We start from the raw sequence: 23457 nt of genomic DNA, 5'->3' as shown, positions 1-23457 counted from the left end.
GGAGCCTGCCCTGCAGCTGAGCACGGCGGCTGAGCTGGCACTGGGGCACCGCTAAGGGGCTGGCACTGGGGCACCGCTAAGGGGCTGGCACTAAGCTCAGCCGCAGGCCAGCGGGAGGAGAGGGCTGCAGGCGAAGGAGCCTGGGCGAGCGCGAGGAGCCTTCAGTGCTTGTCCGCAGATGAGCTTTGCTGAGAGGGGCGTTAGGGGAAGCAGTGTCGGGCGCTGGTGCACAGCCTTGTCCCCTGCGGGCTGAGCTGGGACCCCRGTGCAGCTCCTGCTGCCTCCGTGCCAGCAGGAGGAATGGGGCATGGCAGGGCTGTAGTCATGGGCCTGGGGTGTTGGTGATGAGAGGAGGTCCCTGAGGGCCTCGACGGAGAGAACTGGCCTCGTCTTCGCSCTCCTGCCAGGGACCACAGTGCTGGGCAGCACCAGCAGGGAGAACTGGCCAGTCCTTCCCTGCAACTGTGGCTGCTCCATTTCAGTGGCTCGGAGCCCAYGGGTGAACCTCATCACCAGGGACTGGGACATTCGTGTGTAATGCAGCATGGTTGTCACCTCCCCTGCTTACTCGCTGGCCCCTTCCCAAGAAAGGGAGGCTATGGCTCRTGCACCGGTTCCCGTGACCAGGGCTGCAAGCGTGTTTGTTACTCCACTSCCCCTTGCTGTTGTGCAGATACCTAATTACAGGCTTGGTGTCTGCTCCTCCCAGCTGTGTTCCCCTTGTTTTGCAACCACGTGCCTCTGCACGGATCCTTCCTGCAAATGGGAGTGGGACACGAGTCAACGGCAGAAACCGGAGGCAGGGAAGGCTGGGCAGCGCACGGCTGGCAGGGCAGCTGGAGCTGGGCAGCAGGAGTGTGTTCAGGCAGCGCTGTGCCCGTGTCACTGCAGCTACATCCTTCCCCATCTCAGCTGCTTTGTGTGGAGCTGGCTTGCTATTTCAGAGGGGAGAAATAGCTCCCGGAGTTCAGATGGTGGGGAAGAAACAGCTATATTTCTTTCTGTACTTTGACAACATACCTGGTCACAAGACTGCGCCCGGTTCCCTCAGCCACTCCTGGGACAAGGTCCCTTCTGTCTGCCAGTGCCGTCCTCTCTAGTACAGCCCACGGCCCTCCTGTTGGATGCAAGATKCAAAGTGAAGCTGGCAGCACTAGCTTGATGTAGTAGAAGGCTGCTAAATGGTAAGGACAGTGAGTGAACAGTTGCACCTGTGACCTTGTCTGAGTGTCAAATAGGTCTCTGTCCCCTTGCCCATGCCTGTTAGAAGCAGCCCCGAGTGTCTTACAGTGGAACAGGTAGGAGCACAGAGCAGGACTGAGCAAYGCGGGGAGACGCCGGCAGCCGGACAGGAGCAGCCTTCACCCTTCGTGCCTCCTGCCTGCCCAGGCGAGCTCCCCCGAAGCCCCTGGCCTGCGCCTGGAGTAAAATTGTCACCTCGCAGCCCAGTGAAATATCAGGGTGCGATTTGTGAGCGGCGCGCAAAGGCTAATTAATTGGAAGTCATTTGGTGCTTGTAATGGCAATACATTTTCTGAGCCCTCTGTGCAAAGCTGTTTGTTCATAACAAATGTTATGACAAGCTAGATCAGTTCTTCTCTTTTAATCAGAGACGACAGTGGCATAACAAGTGCTTTTCTGGTGCTTTAATAAGGTGATAGCAGCTTATGAGTAAAATTGGCTTTTATGATTGCAGTTGTGCTTGTACGAATGAAACATTGATGTTCTCTGTGTTGGAAATATCCTTACTGTCACATGCTCAGATTGATAGGCTGGCTGCAATTTATCTCATTTACCTGACAAATGGGTCAAGGGTTCAGGATTTAGAAACTCTTGCCTTGGGCTGCACCCAGGCCTGTCCTAGAGACAGACTGAGCCTTACTGCTGCCTTCATATGTGACAAGATAATTGCTAGGACCAAGCTGAGCCTTTAGGTTGTGGGCCAACACACAAGGGCCTCAAGCCCAGAGCTGGGTTTAATATTCCCTACAAACTGCCTGGAAAACCTGGGACCTCAGAATAGACTCGTGCTAAGACTTGGGGGGACAGGAGACCAACCAGCAGAAAGTGCTGCTGCCACCCAAGTACCTCTGCTSCCTTCCTAGTGTAGCTGAGCCAAGGGGCAGCAAAAGAGGATGCGGTTGGGATGCYTCCATGAGGAGGAAAGCCATGGGTTTAGTTGCCTGCTCTCGGGATAGGGTATTTTACTGTCTTTCTAGTATCATCTGTCATGTTTTTTCACATGGTGCTTTGGCTTTGTCAGGGAAGGTATAGCCTAATGCTTAGGGCAGTCCCTTGGGAGCTAAGCCTGGCTGATCTCAGCCTAATTCTTTTGCAGGTGCTCTAACCACTCAGCCATCCTACTCCTGCTCTAAAACTATTTTATTTATTTTTTTTATGTATTTATTTATTTAGTGCAGAGCTTGCAGGTGGATGTTAGGCACCCTCTGGGCACTTTGCTGTAAGACCATGGTGACACATCTRTGGAGGAAGGGGCCGTGTGCTTGTGAGCAGCTTCAGGAAGAGCATTCCAGGTGCCAGGTTACGCTGAAGGCACACGGAAAATTCAGGCACTTCCAGATTTGGTTCAAATGGAGCTGAAGTACCATGTCCTGCTTGTGGCTCTTGAGCCATTTATTGGATCTAGCCTCCAGTCAAGTGACTGGAAGCAGTAGGCATCTCATAAGCCTCTTAATAGGATGAGCTACTAAAGGAACAAAGGTCTGTGGTGCATTAAAGGAGAAGCATATGTCTGTAGGGAGTCTAGTGCAGTCCTTGTCCCYGTGATGTCTTGGAAGGCGAGGCTTTGCCTTGGAGGTCTGGCATCTCACAGATGTTTAAAGGAGAGTTCTGTCCTTCCCAGTTTCCTTCTGCAGTAGCACAGGGCTTTTGGATTTGGACTTTGATCCCTTGCTCCTCAGTGACCAGTTCTTCTCACTTTCTTTCCCTCTAGGGTCATGGATCAAGACACACAGGGTATGCTCAAGTCTCCAGTGCCCTTTCTCCTTGGGCACAGCCTCTCCAAGGATGGCATGGACTCTTTCAGCAAGCATTTTGAGAGCATCATGGAGTCCCATCGAGCCAAAGGCACATCTTACACCAGCCTGGACTCCATCGACATCCTTTCCTCTCCAGCCCGCACTCATGGGACTGTTTTTACCTTTGACCTCCCAACCCTCACCCCTGAAGTACAGGGACAGATCCGAGACAGCGCCAAGCTGATCGAGGAGAACTTTGCTCCTCTGGCTCACTTGGAGCCAGACTCTGGGACCAGTTCGGCCTCAGATGCTCCATGGACTGAGAGGGAGGAGGAGCGAGGGAGGCGAGGGAAGGGTGTTCGGCACAGCCCCTGCCGCTCCGAGGACAGCTTTGGCACTCCTTTGGCCTCCAACACGAGGTGAGTGGTCCAAGTCATCTAATACTCACCTGGGCCTCCAAGGATGGGTTTAAGTATAATCCTGACCAGAGCTTGATCTATGTCACTAGGGAAGAGAGGAAGGGTCAGGGCTGTGTGTGCGCTCTATCTTCAAGTAGTAAAGACAATTCTGGATAAAACAGGGGCTATTCCTGATGGGTTAGAACAAGTCTGGCTCTGTTAAGTTACTGATCAGGACAGTAATCGCTGACACAGTGGTCAGCATGTAGGTGAGAGCAATTCAGTCCTTTCTTCTTGGCTTTGGTGGTGCCATCCAGCCTAGCAAGCAGAGAGTCTCAAGACTTCAGTCTGTGGTRGCTCCCACTGCAGTGGGAGCCGGTCCAACAGCTGTGGTGTCTGCAGGGAGAGGCCTGTCAGAAGTTGGTATTGGTAGATATTAAAGAGCCTTTTCATCCTGGAGGCCAAGGTCCCCTGCTACTGCCGTGTCTCTCCCCRTGTGAGCAGCACCTTGCTATTTCTTGAAGGCAAGAGTCCCACAGCCATATTGCTGTGGCCTGACTTGACCTCCTGAACCTCCCCAGCTTTGCCAATGCTGGGAGACCAAGAGCAGAGAAGAGTTTGGCCCACTAGTGACTCGCTATGCATGACACCTATCCTGCTGCACCCRGGCTCAGAACAGGCACCTCTCTTGGAGAGATCTCTGGTGGAGCAGGCTGGGGCTCAGCCCCACCACTTCCATTTAAGACCATGTTCACGCAGAGATGATGCCTTGCTTGGACTCTCCTCCATTCTCAGAAAGGTCTTAGCTGGTTTGCAGGCTTCCTCTTTGCCTCTTTTCCAGAATACATTCAAGTTGGGTGCAGACAGGTCCTCTTTGGGGGTCATGCCCTATCTCATGACTCGGCTGCAGAGCCAGTGGCTCTCAGATAACCTGTTATCTGTGGCACACCAGCTTCACCTCTCCTGTTTCCTCCTTGCAAGATCTCCCCTCTGCACCAGCAACCTGTTGTGCTGTGTAAGAGTCTTCCAAATCACTTGTCTTGCAGGCTTTCCCCATCAATGCCCAGTGCTGGAAATGGATGTGCTGGAAGGAACATCCCTCAGCTGTCAAAGCCAAATACAGTTTTGCTACTGGCAGCCGCCCATGCTGTCCTCATGGGCTCAGCTTGGGGTGGCCAGGTGRGCACTGGGCTCTGTCACCTCTGGCTGTCTGCAGTTCCAGGTACCTGTGACACCTCACGGTTGTCTTGGAGAGAGGCTCTGATTTAGGCCCTCCCTTTGCTTAGGGCAGGCCTGATACTGAAGCCCAGGCAAGGTGGCACAGAGGCCAGGCAAGATCTCTGCTGCAAAGCTGGTTATGTCGGAGAGGCACAAAGCAGCCAAGGGTGGCAGTATCCAGCTCTGATCACTGCTTTCTGGAGGAAGAAGCGGCTTGCTATTCATCTGCCWAGGACCAAAATAGAGCACCCCAGAGAAAACAAAGGGACAGCGTCTCACTTATTCACCACTTTTTCACAGTAAAAGAGGCACCTTTTACTGCGTCAGTGCCTCTGCAGGGGTCACAGGAGGAGATGGCAGGAAAGGACACAGCCAACAGCGGGCATGGCAGTGAAGAGGCTCAGAAGAGACGTTTCCTCAGCGGCTGCTGCTCTCCGTAGCAGGGAGCAGCAGCAGTGCCCAGGGCACTGCAGCTCTGTGCCCTTCCAGCACAGCTTTTGGAGCAGCGTTGGGCTGTGACAGAGGCCAGGGAGAGGTGTCCCCTGAGCAAGAGCCTAGATGTGTTCTGGCCTTGCTGCCATCCTTCCTAGCCTGGGGAAGATGTAATCGAAATATGAAGAARCCTTCCTGCAGTGTGGATTTTTGACGGCCCTGTCTTCACTGGCCCTCTTACCTTCTCTTGTCTTCTCCCAGCCCTGTCTAGCACCACATGCCCCCTGCTCTGTGGAGTCAAGGAGCCCGGGGAAACTCAGCTGTAGCCCTTACTGCACAGCCTGGCCCAGACCCTGTGGCTTGGACTTTCCTTCCATGGTGCTATACAAGCTAATCTGGCCTTCTTAAACATGCGCACACGCACACTACCTCCATCCCTCATCCTGAAATTATTCCTCTGGGTAATTTTTTTTTAATAGCTCAGCATAAAATGCCTCCTTAGGTCTTTCCACAGGTTTCCTCTTGGCCCAGTTTCTCTCCCACAGCCCCGTGGGCTGTAGCTGATCGGCAGACCTGCCAGCTGCCTTAGAGGAGGCGAGCGAGCGGCCTGAGGCAGCTGCTGCAGGACAGAGCGTGTGAAGCCCGGCCTAGCAGCAGTCGGGGCTCGGGACCCAGCAGGCAGCAGCACAGCAACCTGCTCCCTGCGCTCCAGACAAGGCTTCTCTCCCTGCCCTCGTGGGAGATCAGACACGGAGGTTGTGATCTTACCCTGTCCACAGGGCGTGAAGGTTTTAACAGGTAGTGTGAAGTACATTGGGAACCAGTGTGAGATGTAGGGCACTGGGTGCTGAAAGTAATTTGAGGAAGATGCGTCCGGCCTGGAGCTTCAAAGGGTTGCCCAAGAGTGGGAGCCCAGCAGAGTTGCTCCCAGTTCAAGTGAGTAGCTGTGTGATGCTCCTATTAATGAGCCTTAATAGAAGGAACTGGGGAAAGACCAGGAGCCTCCCAAGACTCTGCACTAATGGTCACCTGTGCCGGTGTGCCCAGAGCAGGGGGTTCCCAGGCAGCGCCGTGAGCACACATGGATAAACTCCATCCGCCGCCCCAAGCAACAGCGCAAGGTGCAGCTTGCTGACCAGCACCTCGTGTCAGATATTGGCTGCCACCCTCTTCTCCCTGCCCCTCTCAGCCCCAGGAGGCTGGCGCAGGGTCCCTGTGCTGTGCTCAGGCTTTGGGAGGGGGCTGCGAGGTGCCCCGGCCAGGCCTGGAGGAGCCCTGCAGCAGGAGCTGCACCTCCCAGCAGGCAGGGCAGAGCTGAGCCCTTGGGTAGCTGCACTGTGCGCTTGGCCAACCCCAGCAGCCTGGACCTCCGTGAGGAGTCAGCTGCCTGTCCTGCTTGTGCTTCTGAAGCATCCGGCATTGCTGTTTGCTCGGGTTGCTGACGGAGTCCAGGTTGGATGTAACTGCTCTGCAGCCCACAACACCCCATTTCTGTTGGTAGAAATGACAAAATCAGATATCTCTCTCATTGCTGGTGCATGGATTTGGTAGTGGTTTGGAACTGTGATGTCCTYGTTGTCTGGACCATGATGTGATAAGCTTGGTTTGCACACCCTCAAGGCTCAGAGCAAGGCTATGGYGTTCCCTCCTTTTATCTTGACCTTGTTTGTAAGAAATTTGCCTCAGTGAGAGCAYGGCAACCCCTGCCCTGGCATTGGTCTGCATCTGGTGTCCTCGGTTAAACAAGAGGTAATGCTGGCTTAACAGCAAGGCATTGAGCTGCCAGCTAGGAGCAGGGTGAGGAGGCTACATCAGGCCCTTCATCCCTGAGCTCGAGGAGAGCCTGGCTCCAAGTCCTGCCTTTCCTGGGGGAAAGGCTGTCCCACACTCCTCACGCTAGGAATCGCTTTTCCCTTTCCAGATTAGATAGCACCTGGCAATGGGAAAGGCTCTGCTGGGAGGCCCCTGAGAGCCACCCCATGGTAGGAAACCCCCTAGAGGGGATACCCCATACTGGTCCCCATGCCTGCCCTGTACTGGGCCACTGAGCAGTGGGACCTCCAGAGTGGGACAGCAGCTCCAGGAGTGTCTGTCCCTTACTTTGGGGACATGCCATGGGTTGCTGCCCCGTTGGGGTGCTGCTGTGCAGGGGTGGGGGCTGCTGCTGAAGCAGCCTGTCCCCAGAGCAGTGACAGCGATGCTGGAGCCAGCGGGAGGCAGGGTGCTGCAGGGTAGCGCACAGGGTGCTGCGGGGAGGTGCACAGGGTGCGTGGGGTGGTGCACAGRGGGTCTCTCAGCCCTGGCAGGGTGTGCAGGGGCACGTGCGGGGCTGGTGAGAGGGAGAGGTGCGAGGGGCAGTGGTGGCGGCTGCAGGACCATCCTGCTGCTGGCAGCCAGAGCACTGCAATGAGCGCTGCAAATCCCAGGGCTCTGCAGCACCGCTGCCGTGAGCGGCGCCGCCAGCTCAGCCGGGCTGCCGCAGTGCCCGGCACGGGCCGGAGCTGCGCCCTCCCTGCCCACGGCACCGCTCGGGACGTCCACCCCCGTGAGTCCTAAATGGCAAATCAGGGTGTGAGCCCCCTAAAATCCAGCTGCTCCGCCTCTCCTGCCTGCCCAGCTCCCCTCTTGCTGCTCCCACAGCCCGCCCGGTCCCCACCATCCTTGTGACCACCCCGRGGTGGCGAGAGGGGACATTAATTGCCCCACATGGCATCTCAGCGGGAGGTGAGCTAGGCAGGCTCTGCAGGGACCCGCAGAACTGGGGGCATTGCCTGAGGTGGGGCAGAAAGAAGGGCACCTGAGACAAAGCAGGGTCAAACCGTGAAAGGGCTCCGATACCAAGGGGAAGGGCAGCAGGTCCCGCGTCTCGCTAGAGGGAGAAGTTGGCCCTGCAGCTAGTGCTGTGTGGGAAGAGCAGGGAGCTCCCAGGGCTGGCAGCCGCCCCAGGTGGAGGCAGTCCTGGGAGTGAAGCCTTTTCCATGCCAGATCGCAGCTGTGGGCGCGCGTGCCGGAGCGCCGGGGCCGTGCCAACGTGCTGTGCTGCCTTTCTTTATAAGGTCCCTTCTGTAACGGCAGCAGAYGGGGAGCTGCTGTCTCCCCTTGCAGGCGCCCGAGCAGGTCCCTCGGATGACCTGAKCTCCGAGGTGCTCAGCGAGCACCGTGCCCAGCCAGGCACCCCAGCGGYGGGAGGCTGTGGGGCAGCAGGCAGGGAGGGGTGCAGGGTGGCGGAGGGCTGCAAGGGGGACGCAGGGTGACAAGGAGAGGATGGAACCATGGAAAGGAGGGGTGGCGCGGGGTGCAGGCAGGTGGCCATGTGCAGCTCCGGTCTGCCGGGCCATTCCCAGGTGCAGCAGCGAAGGGCAGCAGGAGCCRATCCTGGCCAAGGCAGTGAGATCAGGAGCAGCAAAGGGGGCTCGCAGCCGCAAGGATGAGGGGCTTGGCTGCCTCAGCGGGCATGTGCCCTGTGCGTGCTTGGGTATTGCAGAGGGGAGGGACTGGCAAGGACACAGAGAGGACAGCACCGGGGCCACGCGTGCCCCCGTGGAGCCCCCCGCGCATGCAGATGAGCGCTGCGTCCCAGGCGGGCAGGCACGTGCGCGCCAGCAAGCGGGAAGCGCCCCGTGCTGCACACGCGGATGTAGCAGGAGCCTCCCGGCACATGCCGCAGGCACCGAAAACCGCCAGGACGCCCGCTGGGCCGGGTAGGGGCTCAGGCAGGTGCCTCACGGGCCCGGAGAGCAAGGTGGCTGCTGAGCGGAGCGAGCCCCGCGCTGAGCAGAATTGATGGCCCCGGCCGCCACCTCCCCTGAGCGAGCGCAGAGCCGAGGAGGAGGAGGGGGAGCTGCGGTGAGAGACAGGCAGAGACAGCCACACGCAGCATGAGGAGGGAGGGAGGGGAGCCAGGCAGGCGTGGAGGCTGCACGGAGCCCACGGGCAGGGGCCGGAGCTGCGGGGCCTAGGCAGGGTGGCCGTGGAGGGGCCGGGTGGCCGCATGGAGGGCGAGGGGGAGGCGGCGGCGGCGCGGGGGTGCCAGCCGTGCGCCGCGCTCCGGAGGGCCCCCGCGGTGCCGGGGAGCCAGGCTCCCCTGGGACAGCGGCGCTAGGGCCGGGGGTGCCCGGAGCCGCAGGCTGCCGCCCTCTCGGCCCGCGCGCCGGCGCTGCGGTGATGCCGCGCTGGCCTCCCGCTCGCGCGGCTGCTCGGGGCGCCGGGAACAGCGCGGGCTCCGGCGCACACAAGGACGTAGCCGAGTGCTGCAGGGGCCTGTGGAGAGGCACGTTCCTCACCGGGGGCCGGGGCAGGGGACRTGGGGCCGCGCTGCGCACGCCTAGCCCCCCGGCCAGCGAGGCTGCAGTGCAGCCCACAGGTGCCGGCGCAGCAGAGCTACTCCTTCCTGAGGCCGATGCCGCTGGTCTCTGGGCGAGGTGGCCTCTGGTGCCTGGCTCTGATTGCTGCTTCTGTGACCCCRTGGGTCTCGCTCAAGCCCTGTTGCTTGGACTTTGCCCAAAGGTGTGAGAGATCCAGGTTTCCCTGGAYTGATACCATGACATCTCTGTCCCTCAAGGAGAAGCCCACCCTTCATCAGGCTGGTGAGTAACCTCATTTTAAGGACCTTGGAGCCTGTGGCTCTACAAACTGTTGGGAGGACTCAGATGCCTAAGGAGACAGTCCCTGTCCTCTGCAATGGGGGCTGTTTGCTATGAGATGGACTAGGGGGCCAGGGGCAGGGAAGAGGACAAGGAGCCACCTCTGAAGAGGGCCATGCTGCAGGGGAGGGTCTGGCAGAACACATTTGCCGTTTGCTCTCCAGAGGAATGACTTGGAAGAGGGGTGCTGATGCCCCAAATTAGTCCTTATCTGGCTCTCATAGGGAAAATGTTTGAGGTTGAGGGGGCCTCTTGTTGACTGTGTTGAGGAGCAGCTCGGAGAGAGCGGCTAGGGAGGAAAGCAGGGCTGTCCTGCMTGTGGTTGGAGGCTGGCCTGGATGACCTTCAAGTGTCCTCCCAGCCCTAACTTCAGTTCTGCTAGGAGTGAACCAGCCCAGATCTTGGCGCTCATAAATCAAAGTCATTCCACTGAGACYAGTGGAGAGAGCTGCATTTTTTTAGCTCAGCCAAAGATCCGGTCTGGTACATTCTGAGCCCTGATACTGGGCAGGCTGGGCGCGCTTGGCTGAGGCATCGCACATCTAGCCAGGCATGTGGGATGTTGGGAATAGAGGGCAGAGTGCTGGTCTGTCCCATGCTCGTGTCCCTCAGGTTCGGACCAGGCTCCCTGCCCGTCCTGGTGCAGGAAGCAAACAGGGTTCCTGTGCTCTGCCTTGGCAAGCATGTGGCACTTGGATGGCAGTCAGAATTTTTGGAGTTCCTACAGCAGGTGACTCACTAGGAAATGTATCATGCAGGAGCTGGACAACCAGGAGCTCAGTAGTGCATCTCCAACTGGAGCCCATTGCCATCTGACAGTTTGTGCCAGGGATGCATCTTCCCCTTTCCTGAGGAGTAGGGCTTTGGGAAGGGAAAGTCCCTACCCTGCAAGTACATCTGTGCTAGCAGAGAGGAGCTGGAGGTCAGCCCTCCTGGGCAGGCTCTTCTGAGCTAATGGTTTACGGCTACCTCTTGTCCAGGAGAGAAATTAGGAAGATTTGTTGCTTGTTGCCGACAGTCCCTAAGGGAAGACAATGGCAGGTGAGCCTGGCTTTATGGTGGGAAGGTGGAGAGCGTGTGGTGGTGACACACTCCATTCCAGTGTAGGAAGGTGCTCAGGTCTGCTGGTGGGCTCCARACAACCGGCATGGGCAGTACACCCCAAAGCAGCTCTTGGTACTGGGGTGAGATTGTCCTTGAGAGAATAGACAGTGTGGACAAGGGACGTGCTGTGCTCAGCATGGAATGTGGCCCTTGAGTGAGCTCCTGCTGGTTCCCCTCTTCYTGCCCTGTGCCCTTTCCACCACTTTGTCTTGCCAGAGCCCAGACAGAGCATTTGCTGCCTGTACAAACCCTCGTGCATTTCCCTCCCCCTTGCCCCATACCTGCACTACATGTGAGCTCCCAGCTGCAAGGCACGTGCTTTCTGCCAGCTTTTAAGCTGCCTCTGTGCGTGCAASCACTTGTGTGTTGTCACACGGACAGCTTGAGACCATCTTTGGCAGCATCACGTAGGCTTGGAGCCAGGAACTCCCCTGGGCAGCCCTGGCCCCAAAACCCGACCAGGCAATCCCTGCTGCGGAGCCAGGTATTTCCTCCTATGAAACTGGGTGAGCATGCTTTGCTGCGGGTGCGCGCCACAGGCACGTCCCGGGGTGGCTCGAGGGAGCTGGGACAGTGACAGCAGCTGTGCCCTGGCCTCTGCCACCTCGGCACAGGCCTCAGAGACACCAGCCCCTGAGGAAGGGTATGGGGACCTGCTGAAGGGATGCTGCGGCATCAGGTTTTGCCATTTGCCTGAGCCCTGCTGTCCATAGAGCTGGAGTAGGAGGGGAGCCCTTTGTGCCCAGGGATGTGGCGGGTGCAGGGGACAGCCCGGCGTGACTGAGCTTGGGGTCACCTCTGGGATGACTCATTGCAGATGCACCGAGGATGCCTGTACAACACTAAATCTGATCTTTTTTCTTTAAGTACAGGCCAACTCTTCAGCTGAAAATATTTCWGATGTAAAAATATTATCTCAGTGGTTCTTCAAGCCAAACTGAAATGTCACTGTAGAAAGCATGCTTAAAAAAATATATATCCTCTAACACATTAGGTTGCTGGCAGGACAATTAGAATCACTTCAGTTGCCTCAAACATGCACACAAGCTCTTTGCTCTGTTTTGCATTTGCTTGGAGGCTTTTGGTCTTTTGGGTTTTGGCAGAACAGCTTTAAGCGGTAAACTGGGATCCCTGTGCACCTATTTCAAGAGGCAAGGCAAGAATTGCAGCCACAGGTTGGAAGCCTGCAGGAGAAAGYGGTGTGAAAGGCAGAGAGGTTCTTGTGGAGGAGCCACAAGTGGGTGCTCAGCACTGGGGAGGAAAGCTGAAGAGCACAGTGTGGGAAGCGAGGTCGTGGAGAGGCGCTTGGAGTGCTAGGTCTGCCACAGGAGACCCATTGTGGTCACCAGYCGTGAGGCAAGGTCCAAATCAGGGTATCAGGATAGCAGTGATACTGGCTAAGAGTGGARAGTCTTCAGAGTGTGGCTGAGCAGCCGCTTGCTCTAGAGGTCCAGGTGACCTGCAGGGGCGCTGGGAGAGGTGGCTTTGGGTTTGCTAGCTCAGCCTGTGAGCAACTCTGGAGCTGCTGGGACAGGACACGGAGCCGGAGCCCCTGTRATTGCAGTTCATAAAGAAGTTACAGTCGCCACGGGCTGTGGGCTGTGAGTGCCAATTGCTGGGTGGATTCATCTCCGCATTCCTGGGAAGCAAAAATAGCCCCTAAGCGCTGCGCTTTGGCCGCGGGCACAGTGGTCGCACCCGGGCGCGGAGGCGAAGCGGGGCCRGGGTACGTGCGCGGGGCTGGCCCGGCAGTGCCGCCGTGCCTGGTGCTTAAACAGCCCCCACGTGGCCAGCGCTCCCACAGGGTGGCGAGTGCCGGGGCCCGCTCCGGCGGCACCGCGGGGCCCTGGCGGCCTCTTTGGGGAGAGGGGTGGTTTCAGGCACGTGGACGAGAGCCGTTCCAGCTGCTTGACCCCAGGGCCGCGCCGGCGCTCGTGGGCCTTGTTATACAGAGGTTTCAATGTCACAAAACAAAGGCGCATCCCTGTGGCGTTTGGAGGGGCGCCACGAGGCAGGGCGTGCTGCTTGTACAGATGGTGACCCTGAGGGCCTCCTGCCAGCCACGGCCAGAGCACGCCTCCCCAGAGCACGCTGGCCTGGGGCCAAGAGGGGGAACCAGGCCGACCCGAAGGCCATCGTCACGCCGCTCCCGGGAGGGCAGCGCGAGCCCAAGGACAGGATCTCTGAGGACATCTGGAGCCAGATGTCCCCCTGGGCCACCCACTCGGACCTCACAGCAATCACGGTCCAGCACTGGCAAGCTCAGCGCCAGTCCACATCCAGCGCATCTCCCTTGGGACTCACAAGGAGCCTTTATCCACCAGCCAATGGACCTGAGAGTCAGAACAGCTTCCCCTGCTCCCAGCTCGCTGGGATGCCAAGAGGGTGGGAGGAGGCAGGTGGGAGCCTCTCCGAGGGGAAGGGGCGGCCTCGTGCCGCGATGCAGAGCTGTCCTGGGATGTGCCACAAACGCAGTGCGGGAGGCCAGCGCTGAGCAGCGGGGAGGCTGCGTCCTTAGTGGAAGAAGCAGAGTCTCAAGGAGACTGGACTGTGTAATTGGCTCAGGAGAGTAGGCCTCTTAAAAGTCAATTAGAGACTTTTAAAAATAAATCAGGTTGGAACATTGCGAGATCTGCCAGAAAATTTAGGCGAGGTCAGAGTTGCTTCATGTTCACTGTTGATTGGGTTCTACTTACTTTTTGCTGGGCCAACTTGTGTGCGCTGAGTCAGACCGCTCCGGAGGCTCAGCCAAGAGAGCGCTCCCAACATGGCCTTTTAAGGCAAGGTGGGTGAGCGCGGATGGGCAGCCTGGAGAAGACGGTACATGATGCTGAGGGATGGGAGGCCGGGGTGTTTTGCTTAGGCTGCTCTCTGTGTGCCTCGGCTTTCCCTTCTGTGAAGCACTTAGAGGTTTGTGGATGAGGCTACGGGAGAGAATTAGAGTGTTCTTGTCTTGAGTAGAAACTGCACTCTAAGTACAACACCAGGAATCTGTCCAGGTTAAAAATGAGTGCAGATATGTAGGGCAGCACATGATGCATGCAGGTAACCGCCAGGCAGGGTGCTCTTCACAGCCGTGCACGCAGAGGGAGCCGAAGGATGCCCAGATCCCGCAGGCCCAGGTGCAGGGGCAGCGAGATGGCACTTCAGAGCGTCCTCCCTTGTTTGCACAGCCCGGCAACACCACCCTCACAGGCTTCGAGCAGGGATGATGTTTCCCATGGAGACCTGGTGATACGAAAGTGTTGTAGTTCCAGGGCTTCCCTCACCAGTTACCTGAGGGAAGAGAAGCTGTCTCTTGGTCTCTTGCCTCCATTTTAGAGTTTGGAAAATGTATTTTGTGGGCTACAGGGGCTTAGGAGATGTGGGTTCAGTTTCTTATCCTGCTCTCAGCATGCTAGATGACCTTGGGCTAGTCACCTCACTATTGCTTTACTCTTCTCCATTGTAAGGGGCAAACATGACAGGTCTCCTTGAGAAACTATTGGAAAGGCCCTAGAGAAAGGCTCTGGCTAATGGCAGGGAGAAGCCCTGTGACAGACATGATCTGTCCCCACAAATGGGCTCAGCTCATGCAGGCTTTTCCCATCTAGATGGGGCCTCCGCTGAGAGATATCGGGTGAGTTAACCATTCTCCAGAGAGTTATAGGCTGGTGGCGCTCGTGCCTCATGCTCTGAGTATTTGCCGTCATGTTTGTCACCTCCACTGAGCAGAGTGCTTAACATCTTCATGAGGGTAGCCACCAAGCTTTTCCTCGGTAGGGTGTAGGCCTGGAAGGGAAAACAAGGCTACTGGCAAGAAGTGGGACAGTGGCAGTACATTGCAGCAATTCAGCGTGGTGAGCTCTTTTGGCCCAGAGGCCTGCTCCAGAGAAGGGCTCACAGGATGGCTTCAGGCAGAGTTCCTGCCTCTCTGTACCCCGTTTGGAAATGGCTTTGAGCCACTTGGTCCTGTCATCGTTCACTAGAAGTGTCCTGTTGCCTCTTCTTTCTTCCAGCCACATCCCCAAGCCTTCCTTTAGGGCCTAGATCCAACCTCTTAGCAACTCTAATGACTTTGATCATAATGCACCCCAGCAGTGAGCAGCAGGCCTCCAAAGTAGGGTGAGGAGCCCAGATTTCTTGAGAAGCTGAAAGAGCAGAGGATCAGTTGCCAGACTAATGTGAAGTGTCTTTTTCTGTTGCAGCAACCACCCCCTGAGCCAGCTGGTTTCTGACTCAGACTTGGAGATGGACAGCATGGAGCAGCTTGCCCTGGGCAGCACGGACACCCTTTCCAATGGGCACAAGGCTGACCTGGAGGCTGCCAAACGCCTTGCCAAGAGGCTCTACAACCTGGATGGATTTAAAAAAGCAGATGTGGCCCGCCACTTGGGGAAGAAGTACGTGTGGGTATTCACAAGAAACAGCCTGCTCTGCAGAGCTGCCATTCCATCTGCCTGCCCCACTGCTGCCCTGCAAAGCACTGGGTTGTCAGAGAATAGCTGCAGGGACCCCAAAGCCCTCTCCCTGCCACAGCCTGCCTGTGCCACACGTTCCCTCTGCAGGGCTAAACACCTAAGAGATGCCCAGGTTTGATACCCTCTACTGTGATTTTGTGTTGGTGGGGATGCCTTTTGTAAGGCGTTAGAGGATAGGGGGCTGCCTGGCTGACCTTCCTTGGGCCCTAACAGCTCTGTCTTCTCTAATTTTGCTTATTTGCTGTATGCTCCAGTTGGATTTGTGGGTGGCTCCTCCAACTTTGTGGTGTGTCTGTCCCCAGCGCACTCTCTTGGCTTCATGCCTCTTGAGGGGTACTCAGCCTACTGAAATCCACTCCATTCCTCCCCTTCCTGTCATCATCATGTGGGGACATTGCTGTCCCCACTGTCTGGTCAATCCCACTCTTGCTTCTTCTTTTCTTTTTCAGCAATGAGTTTAGCAAAATGGTGGCGGGGGAATATCTGAAATTCTTCGTATTCACAGGAATGAGTCTGGACCAGGCTCTCAGGTCAGTACTCTGTCTGTGTGTGCTGTAGTCATATAAGTGGGTCCAGGAGATCATGCCTTCTGCAGCTTCTCACCCATGCAGAGCGCTGCAGGAGCAGGCAGGCTCCACTGCTCCCACTTGGGGATCTCCTTACCTCATAAATGGTAGAATTCATTTCCCAAAGTGCCTTCCTGGCCACACAACCAAGGAAGAGCATCCCTGGTCTTAGCTCACAGGCCAGTGCAGTTTAGAAAAAGTCAGGCTTGCCTGTGACAGAGTTGCTGGTCTTTGAGCCCAGAGCCTTTGGTGCCAACCCAACCTCATTCTCCAGTATAGTCTCTAGTGCTTAACCTTAAGTCTATGCTGTGCTGACCAGGTATGATGCCATGGACTTGGAATAGAGTCCTGCTGCTGTCTGGGGAAGGCATAAGGAATCAGGGCTTCACACCTCACACACGGGGGTCACCAGGAGGGGACAGAAAGGCAGGTCCTCTCCTGCTAAGAGTGGGTTAGAGAAGCTGCTAGAGGACTGAATTTGCAACCAACGCTGCTGCTGCTTCTTCAGGTCCTTTCTAAAGGAGCTGGCCTTAATGGGAGAGACACAAGAGCGAGAGCGAGTGCTGGCTCATTTTTCCCAACGTTATTACGAGTGTAATCCCAATGCCATCTCTTCTGAGGGTAAGAAAGTCTCTGTGTGCATGCGTGTGTAAGTACGTCTGAGTATTTCTACTCRAGTATGTTCATAAACTTGGAGAAAGTGCCTGAATAAAACCACAGATCAGTCTGRGAGCATGTACTAGTGCCTTAGGCGAAATCCCCTGTTACAGCGATGCCATCATTTCCCTCAGACCGCAAGTGCTGTAGATAGTTCTGTTAAAACCTGCTCCGGTCTGAAGATGCGCAATTAGGGCTCAAACCATCCTTAATTCTGACCTTGAGCAGATTAGCTCCAGAGGCAAGAGAAGGCCCTCCTCGCCACACAGACCCAGCTCTCAGATCCATGCCTCAGGGAACAGCCAGGTGAGAAAACTGGCGTCTGGCACACAGCGGGGCCCAGGGAAGCACCCAGATTGTACTCCTTTACCCGAATGTTTTATGTCTTTGCACCTTTCTTCTGTGTGTTCACATGCTGAAATCTGCCCTGGTTTGGCTTTGTGGGCAGGTGAGTTTTTGGCTGTGTGGCTGGAAGAGGGCTRTGTCGTCGCCACTTTGCCCGTGCTGGGAGCTGTACAATGTTAATTCAGCATCACTGCCTGGCTAATGGGGCTGCAGGGCTGGAAGGGCGTTTTTATCCCAGTTGTGGGATCAGCTTTAATTCAGTGGCCTCCTATCGACTTGCCTATGTGCTGCCAGCACCATGCCTACTGCTGCGTGTCCTGCGTGCCCAGGGTGGGAGGAATGGGCTCGGCACCATCCTGAGCTCATCCAAAGGCCTCGGGTCACACCTAGCACCCTAAATGGATCAGGTCTCAACTGCAGGGCGATTTCTGGGGCTCTGATCGCCTGTCCTGTGCTTGTGCTGCAGACGGAGCCCACACGCTGACCTGTGCCCTGATGCTGCTCAACACAGATCTTCATGGACACGTAAGTTCTCTCTGCTCTCAGCCTGGTCAGTCCCTGCCCTTTTGATCCTGAACTGCAGGTCCTGGGGAAGAGTGAGGAAATTCCAGGGACAGAGCTGTGGGAGCAGAAGGCACGAGGGTTGTGCAGCCTGCCCTGGTCCCACAAGGGTTGATCAACACTGAAGAGGCTGTGGATGAAAGAGGAGAAAGCCTAAATGAGAGAGAGGGAGCTGGTGAAAGAGAGAATGGGGCTATAGATGAGACACATTAAACTGGAAGATTTGGGATAGGGTGAGGAAACAAAACAAAAGCAGGCAGGGAAAACTCCTGGAGTCTTAAGTAAAGCAGGAGGCTTCTCCACACCTTGAACTGTCCTTTCTGAGAGSTAGCTGACCACTCACTTGCACTAGAGAACAGGGAACTTGTTCTTAGGCTGTGGGAACCTTCTCCATGCAGCATTGCTCCCCTGGCCCAAAGGTAATGCCCTGCATTTCTCTCCCTGGCTCCCCCAGAACATCGGGAAGAGAATGTCCTGCTCCGACTTCATTGGCAACTTGGAGGGGCTGAACGGAGGCAGCGACTTCCCCAAGGAGTTGCTCAAGGTAAATCTAGTTGCTTTCCCTGGTCAACTGAGCAGCAGGAACAATGACTGGAGTTTTGGGTCGGGTCACATAGGTGGCTGCATGGGATGCAATGAATGTGTCCATCCTTATGCTTGTATCAAGCTGTCGGAGCAGAGGCAGGAGTAGTGACGTTCCCTTGGCTTGGAGCTGGACTTTGCTTCTGTGGCAGATTTGCTGTGCTCTGAGGTTGATCAATGCTCTTGCCATTTGCAGGCAATAGTTGCCCAACCAAGTGTTCTCAAAGCATCTCCAGGCTTTGAAAGCCTTCCACCTGCTTGGTGAAARCTTCACATGCACACGGGGGAGTCCAGCAGGCTGGAAAACGGCATGCTGAACAACTGGGTGTAGCTGGCYGCTCCGGCCCAGGCTGATTTCGTGAATGTAAACAAATGAGAAGGGTTTAATAAGGCTGAAGTGGTTGCTGCTGCCAAGGTCCTGTAAAGGACTCTTGAAGTTCCCAAGTGCCCGGCGGTGGCCAGCACAGCCAGGGAGACATTCCAGCTCCCCAGGAGGGCAACAGCCGAGGCAGCCTGGGCACTGCTAAAGCAGCTAGGGAGAAGGCAGCTCACCACGTGCCCCAGGAGGCAAGGACACTACTGGGAGCACCCACGATTTCCCCAGGACTCCAGGTTGTGGTCCTGGCTGCCCTTGCTGCTCTGCACCAGAGGCAGGAGGGGGAAGCCTGGGGGAGCTTTCTTGGGGCTGGGGTGCTCAGCTGCACCCCAAGGCTTTACAGCATTAACCCCATGGTACTTGGCCCTTCCTGGCTTCCCAGAGAGGGTCTGGGAGCACTGGGCCATGTAGCCGTGTTGGTGTAAACGTTTCTGGTGATGTGGGCAAGGAGCAGCCRTGGGAAGGGGGGCCAGCAGTTAGTGCGCCAGGGCTGTGACTGAGCCACTCAAGCTGGCAGGAGGGTCCTGCCTCCCGTGAGACCCAGTTCCTGCTGCCACGCTTCACAGGGTGTCCAAACTCAGCGGCGAGGGTGAGGTGGCTCCAGCCGGGCTAGGGAAGGGGACGGCACTGCCAGCCCGGCCGGGCCCACCCGGGAGCACCGCGGCGAGGGGGCCGTGCATTGCTGTGTGACTGCGGCAGGGCCTGGTGACAATGTGTGAGCTGGCTCCTTCCTGCATGAGTAATATGGGGTAGAAGCAGGGCTGGGCGCCGGCCCCTCCGCACTGCTCCCCTCAGCCGTGAGGCGCCGTCCGGGCCCCAGGGCTGCCCTCGACTCCGGAGCCGCCGCAGCGGGGCCGRCGGGGCCTCCCGGAGGTGCCGCTGCGCCGTGGCCTCATTGCGGCTCTCTGCCGTGGCCCCCTTTTCCCGGCCGGCACAACCGGTGCGGGAGCAGCGCGGCTCCGTTCGCGTGTGCGCGAGGGAAGCGCTGGCTGTTGCATGGGCTCCGGCGGCTGCGGGGAGGCGGGGGACAGCCTGAGGGGACAGCCTGACCTTGAGGCTCATGTGTGAGCCCGGGAAATGGCTTCCCTCCTCTCATTGAGGTGCACCTGCGGCCAGGTGCGTGCTCTTTCTGGGCCTTTTTTTCCCCATTTGGGGTCCTGAGAATGGGATTAGTTCCCAGGGGAACTGCAGGGCAGAAATCGTGTGTGTCTGTGAAGTGCTGCAGTTGGAAAATACTCGTGAAGCGTAAGACGGGCTTCCATAGGGCACTGGCAGCACTAGTGGGGGTTAATAAACACCCACGGTCAGGGTGACGAGCTGGCTCTGCTCGCAGGCCTCTGTGGGCCTATTCCTGCATGTGTCGCTGGCCCCATCATTAAGGGGTTACCAGGAGCTTGTCCTCCCTCTCAGCCCACGCTTCTCCAGGAAAAGGAGTTACGCAGAAAAAAAAAAATCTTATCTAATTTTAAACCCAGCTGCAGAAAAGGCTGTAGGCACCCAAAGCAGAATAAAAACACCCCAAATGAGGACTCTGAACCTCTGCCTCCTTAGCTGCTTGGCCTTGGAGCATCCAAAAGGTGCCAGCTCCTCAGTGTGCTACTGTTGAAGCTCCCAGGCTTGTCTTGACTCCTACCTGGGTTTAATTTCCCCCACAAACAGCACTGGCACTGTAAAGAGGCAGTGTCTGTCAGATCCCAAGCAGGATGAGACAGGGCAGCAAGCGAGGGCTGGAAGGCCAGGCTTTGTGGGGCCGCGGGGAGGGCTGCCGAGCGGCGCCAGCCGAGCGCGGGCACATCCATCCCTGCGCAGCTCTGCCGGGAACCCAGCAGCGGGGAGGCTGCTCTGCTAAAAATGGACCGTTCCCTCTGCAGCTGCAGTGCTTCCCACAGTTGCCTTTCTGCCGCCTCTGTATCGGAGCCGTGCTGGGGAGTGGGAGCAAAAGGCAGCTCTGAGGAGCGGCGCAGGGGCAGCCGGYGGCTCCTCCATCCTGCTCCTCGGCCCGCAGCGCTGCTGTTCCCCAGGGAGGCTCTGGGTGCACACGGGAGGGCGGGGAGGACGAGGTGGCCACGCTCTGGAAAAGGCTGCTGGCCGGTGCTGCTGAGGGGAGCAGCGARGAAGGGAGTGTGAAGGGGCCGTGGCGCCAGGACGAGCCCCCTGCTCCCTCCCACTGGTTTTAGGCTCCTGGGATGTCGGTCCCCTTGCCGATGGAGATGAGGAGGCATSCCCTGCTCCGCTCGCTGCAGCCGCCCGCCCCAGCCCCGTTACCCTACATAGGCTGCTGCCTCCTTGCTGAGGCTGGATCGCGGGCTGTGCCTGGGGAGCGCGGCTCCCGTGCAAGCGTGCCGCACAGCTGGCCAGCTAATTTTAGCGCTCCAGGAGCACACGCTGAGGGCTGCAGGGGAGGGGGTGTGCTAGCAGGCTGCAGAGGAGCTTCCCAAACCTCAGGAGTGCTCCCAGGCAGCCCCAAAAGGAGGGTGTTGTGGTTCTTCCCAAGCAGGAACCTAGTGCAGGCTGGTAATTCACAGGCATCAGGCCGCTGCCCTGGACTAGGGGACAGCAGGGGAGCACGAGGCGGCTGCAGGGACACTGGGACAGCCATTCCCCATGGCTCTGGGAAGGGTGTCAGGACGGGGCCTCGTCTCTCCTGTCAGCTCCCGTGCGGGGTGTCCCAGGACAGACGCAGCACGATGCCTGAAAGCAGGTGGTAGCCTGAGTCAGACAAGAGCTTTACCCGCGCCTGGATGATGCATGTAAACAGCGTTGCGCAGAGGGAAGCCAAGGGCTGTGCGCCCCCACTGCTGTCCCCTTCCCACCCCCTCCTAGCTGTGCCCTGCGTGGTGCTGCTGCTGGCACGATGCAGCGCTGCCTCACTGGSAACCAAGTGCCAGGCTGGGAATCCATTTCCACTAGTGCCAAAGCATCCCCTGGAGGAGCGGGCTGCACAGGGTGCACCCTCTGCTCGAGGATGAGGCTGTCCCTGGGCAGGCTTTCCACCAGGGAAGGAGCTGGGCTGGAGACACACGGCGCAGCGACCCTGCATAGTGCAGTGCTGCAGGGCGCCCGTATCTGCACGCCTGGGTTTTGGTCCTCGTGCCCAAATGAACACAACTGTCTGAGCAGCAAGGGGRGAGGCAAAGCTGGGTGTGCTAGAGCTGGGGATATTTTGGAGAGCTTGGGTTAGGTTTAGCTCTTCTCTTCAGCCCGGACCTCCTGGGATTTCACTGACTGTTGTTGGTTGTACATTACAGTCCGAATGTGGATTTGACCTTTACGTGACTGATCGGTTTGCTGGGCCTTGTATCTTTCCTATCTTCCCCATCCTTACATGTTAACCTTGTCCTTTGTTGGAGGGTCTTTAGCAATGCAGTAGAGCCAACACAGGCTCCATTTGTCGCCGACTCTGCCTAGCAAGCCAAAATTGTGCTGCCTTCCAGCCAAGGAGCCTGGAGCTCTCACAGAGTTAACGAATTAAGCCTCACAATGCAGTCAGATCCCCTGGGGGAGGAAGGTGGGATCAGCCCCCACTTCACTGCTTGGAGGCACAACCGCAGAGATCAAATGCTCAGACTGCTGGGTAAGTGATTAGCAGATGTGGGAAGAAAGCCCCGTCTCCCACCTCTGAGCTGTGATCAGAGCAGCGCCCGCTCGGGCTAATCCCTGCCRCACTCCCTCGCGGGTGCTCTTCAGCCAGGCTTCTCCCCGGGAGCGCTGTCTGGCCTTGCCCCTCTGTCTCCTGCGGCCCTGTGGGCTTGTCCCGGCCCRACAGGGCTGATGGGCTCCGCTGTGGCCAGGCTGCCTCCCTCACAAGTGCCCTTTGGTGGTGGCGATGCCAAGCGATTACGACGCAGTGGGAAAATCTCCCCTTTTTCGCTGGCCACATCTCCTGCTCAGCCAAGCCTAGATAGGTTCAACAGTGATCCTCCTGCAATCTCCAAGGATGCCCGTCTTGCCGCCTCTTCAGGAGCAGCTGCCCAGCGCGACTATGTCCTGCCCTTATCCATGGGGCAGCTCTAGCTGCGCCTTTCCCCTCCTGTCCTGGCTCCAGAGGAGGGACCGGCAGGAGGGTAAAGCACGAGATGGGCTTCAGAGACAGGTTCTGAGCCTGTCTCTGCGAGACCCGAGTCTCCTGCAGCTCTCAGCTCTGTGGAGGTGTCCAGGCAGGCTGGGGCAGCTGGCGCAGGGCCAGCACTGCTGCCTGCTCTGGCCGTGTGGGGCAGACCCAGCTGCTCCCCATGGCGCGGTGCAGYGGCACAGACAGGGCCGGGCCTGCTGCAGCCCTGCAGCCTTGGACACAGCCTGCCACRCCGCCGAGGCGCCCGCCTGGCAGCCAGGGAAAGCCGGAGCCTCGCCAGCAACGGGACAACTGCCCTGGCSGGAAGATCAGACCTGCCGGTGTTTTGGGACCCTCTGCTGAACGTCCCTGGGGGAGGCCTGGCGTGAGCCAGCACTGATGCAGCTCTCACACGGCTGTTCAGCCGCCAGCCCCGCGCTGGAGCTTRTGAAGTCCTGAAGTTCTCAGCGCTGGCTCTCCTGTTATCCCCGACACTGGTGCATCAGAGAACGTGTGGGTCCAGTAGCCCTGCTCCTGCCTGCCCCACAGCTGGCACCCAAAGCAGGGCAGAGGCAGGAGGAGGCCGGCTCGTGCCCTGAGACCAGCTCTGGTGGTGCCTGCGCCAAGGGTCACATCCTGCACAGGGGGAGGTGTGATGCTCCTGCCACTCATCGTAATGACACCTTGTGCCAGCCCGTGCCTGGCTGCAGCCGCTGGCAGCAGTTGGGCTCCCGCAGGTGAACAGAGTGAAGCTTCCCTGCCATGGGCACCGCTCACACAGCTCTGAGAGAGGAGACAGATTTTCTCAAGCCCCTGTTTGAAGCAGAGTCCAGCGGGGCCACGGAGGAGCAGGACGACACCCAGAGCCTCGGCGCCACATTTCACGGGAGCCCAAAAGGTCCCTCGGCGCGGGCTGCCCCGTGGGGCCGCGACGGGGGCGCAGGGGGTGATGGTGGTCGAGACGAGGCGGGAGCAGCGCGGGGCCGAGACTCAGCACGGCGCTGCTCGCCACGCGTGGGGCCCGGCCCCGGGCATGGGGGTCCCGGCGCAGCCGGGCCGGGTGCGGGACCGCGCGCGCTCGGGCCC

General features: G+C 58.1%; 1 protein-coding gene across 1 annotated transcript in view; it reads left to right on the top strand.

The window, feature by feature from the left end:
• PSD (pleckstrin and Sec7 domain containing) overlaps positions 1–23457 on the top strand; it is a 38120-nt gene that overhangs the window by 4804 nt on the left and 9859 nt on the right. Inside the window, exons 5-10 of the mRNA XM_026050570.1 lie at positions 2954–3397; positions 14961–15155; positions 15683–15763; positions 16308–16420; positions 17268–17326; positions 17817–17906. Coding sequence (XP_025906355.1) covers positions 2954–3397; positions 14961–15155; positions 15683–15763; positions 16308–16420; positions 17268–17326; positions 17817–17906 — 982 coding nt within the window. The remainder of the gene's footprint in view (positions 1–2953; positions 3398–14960; positions 15156–15682; positions 15764–16307; positions 16421–17267; positions 17327–17816; positions 17907–23457) is intronic.

Source organism: Nothoprocta perdicaria, unplaced genomic scaffold (genome assembly GCF_003342845.1).
Source record: "Nothoprocta perdicaria isolate Ctin4 unplaced genomic scaffold, notPer1 scaffold_110, whole genome shotgun sequence".
Classification (NCBI taxonomy): Eukaryota; Metazoa; Chordata; class Aves; order Tinamiformes; family Tinamidae; genus Nothoprocta; species Nothoprocta perdicaria.
The sequence above is the reverse complement of the archived record's forward strand: the minus strand, read 5'-3'. Positions and strand labels throughout refer to the sequence as shown.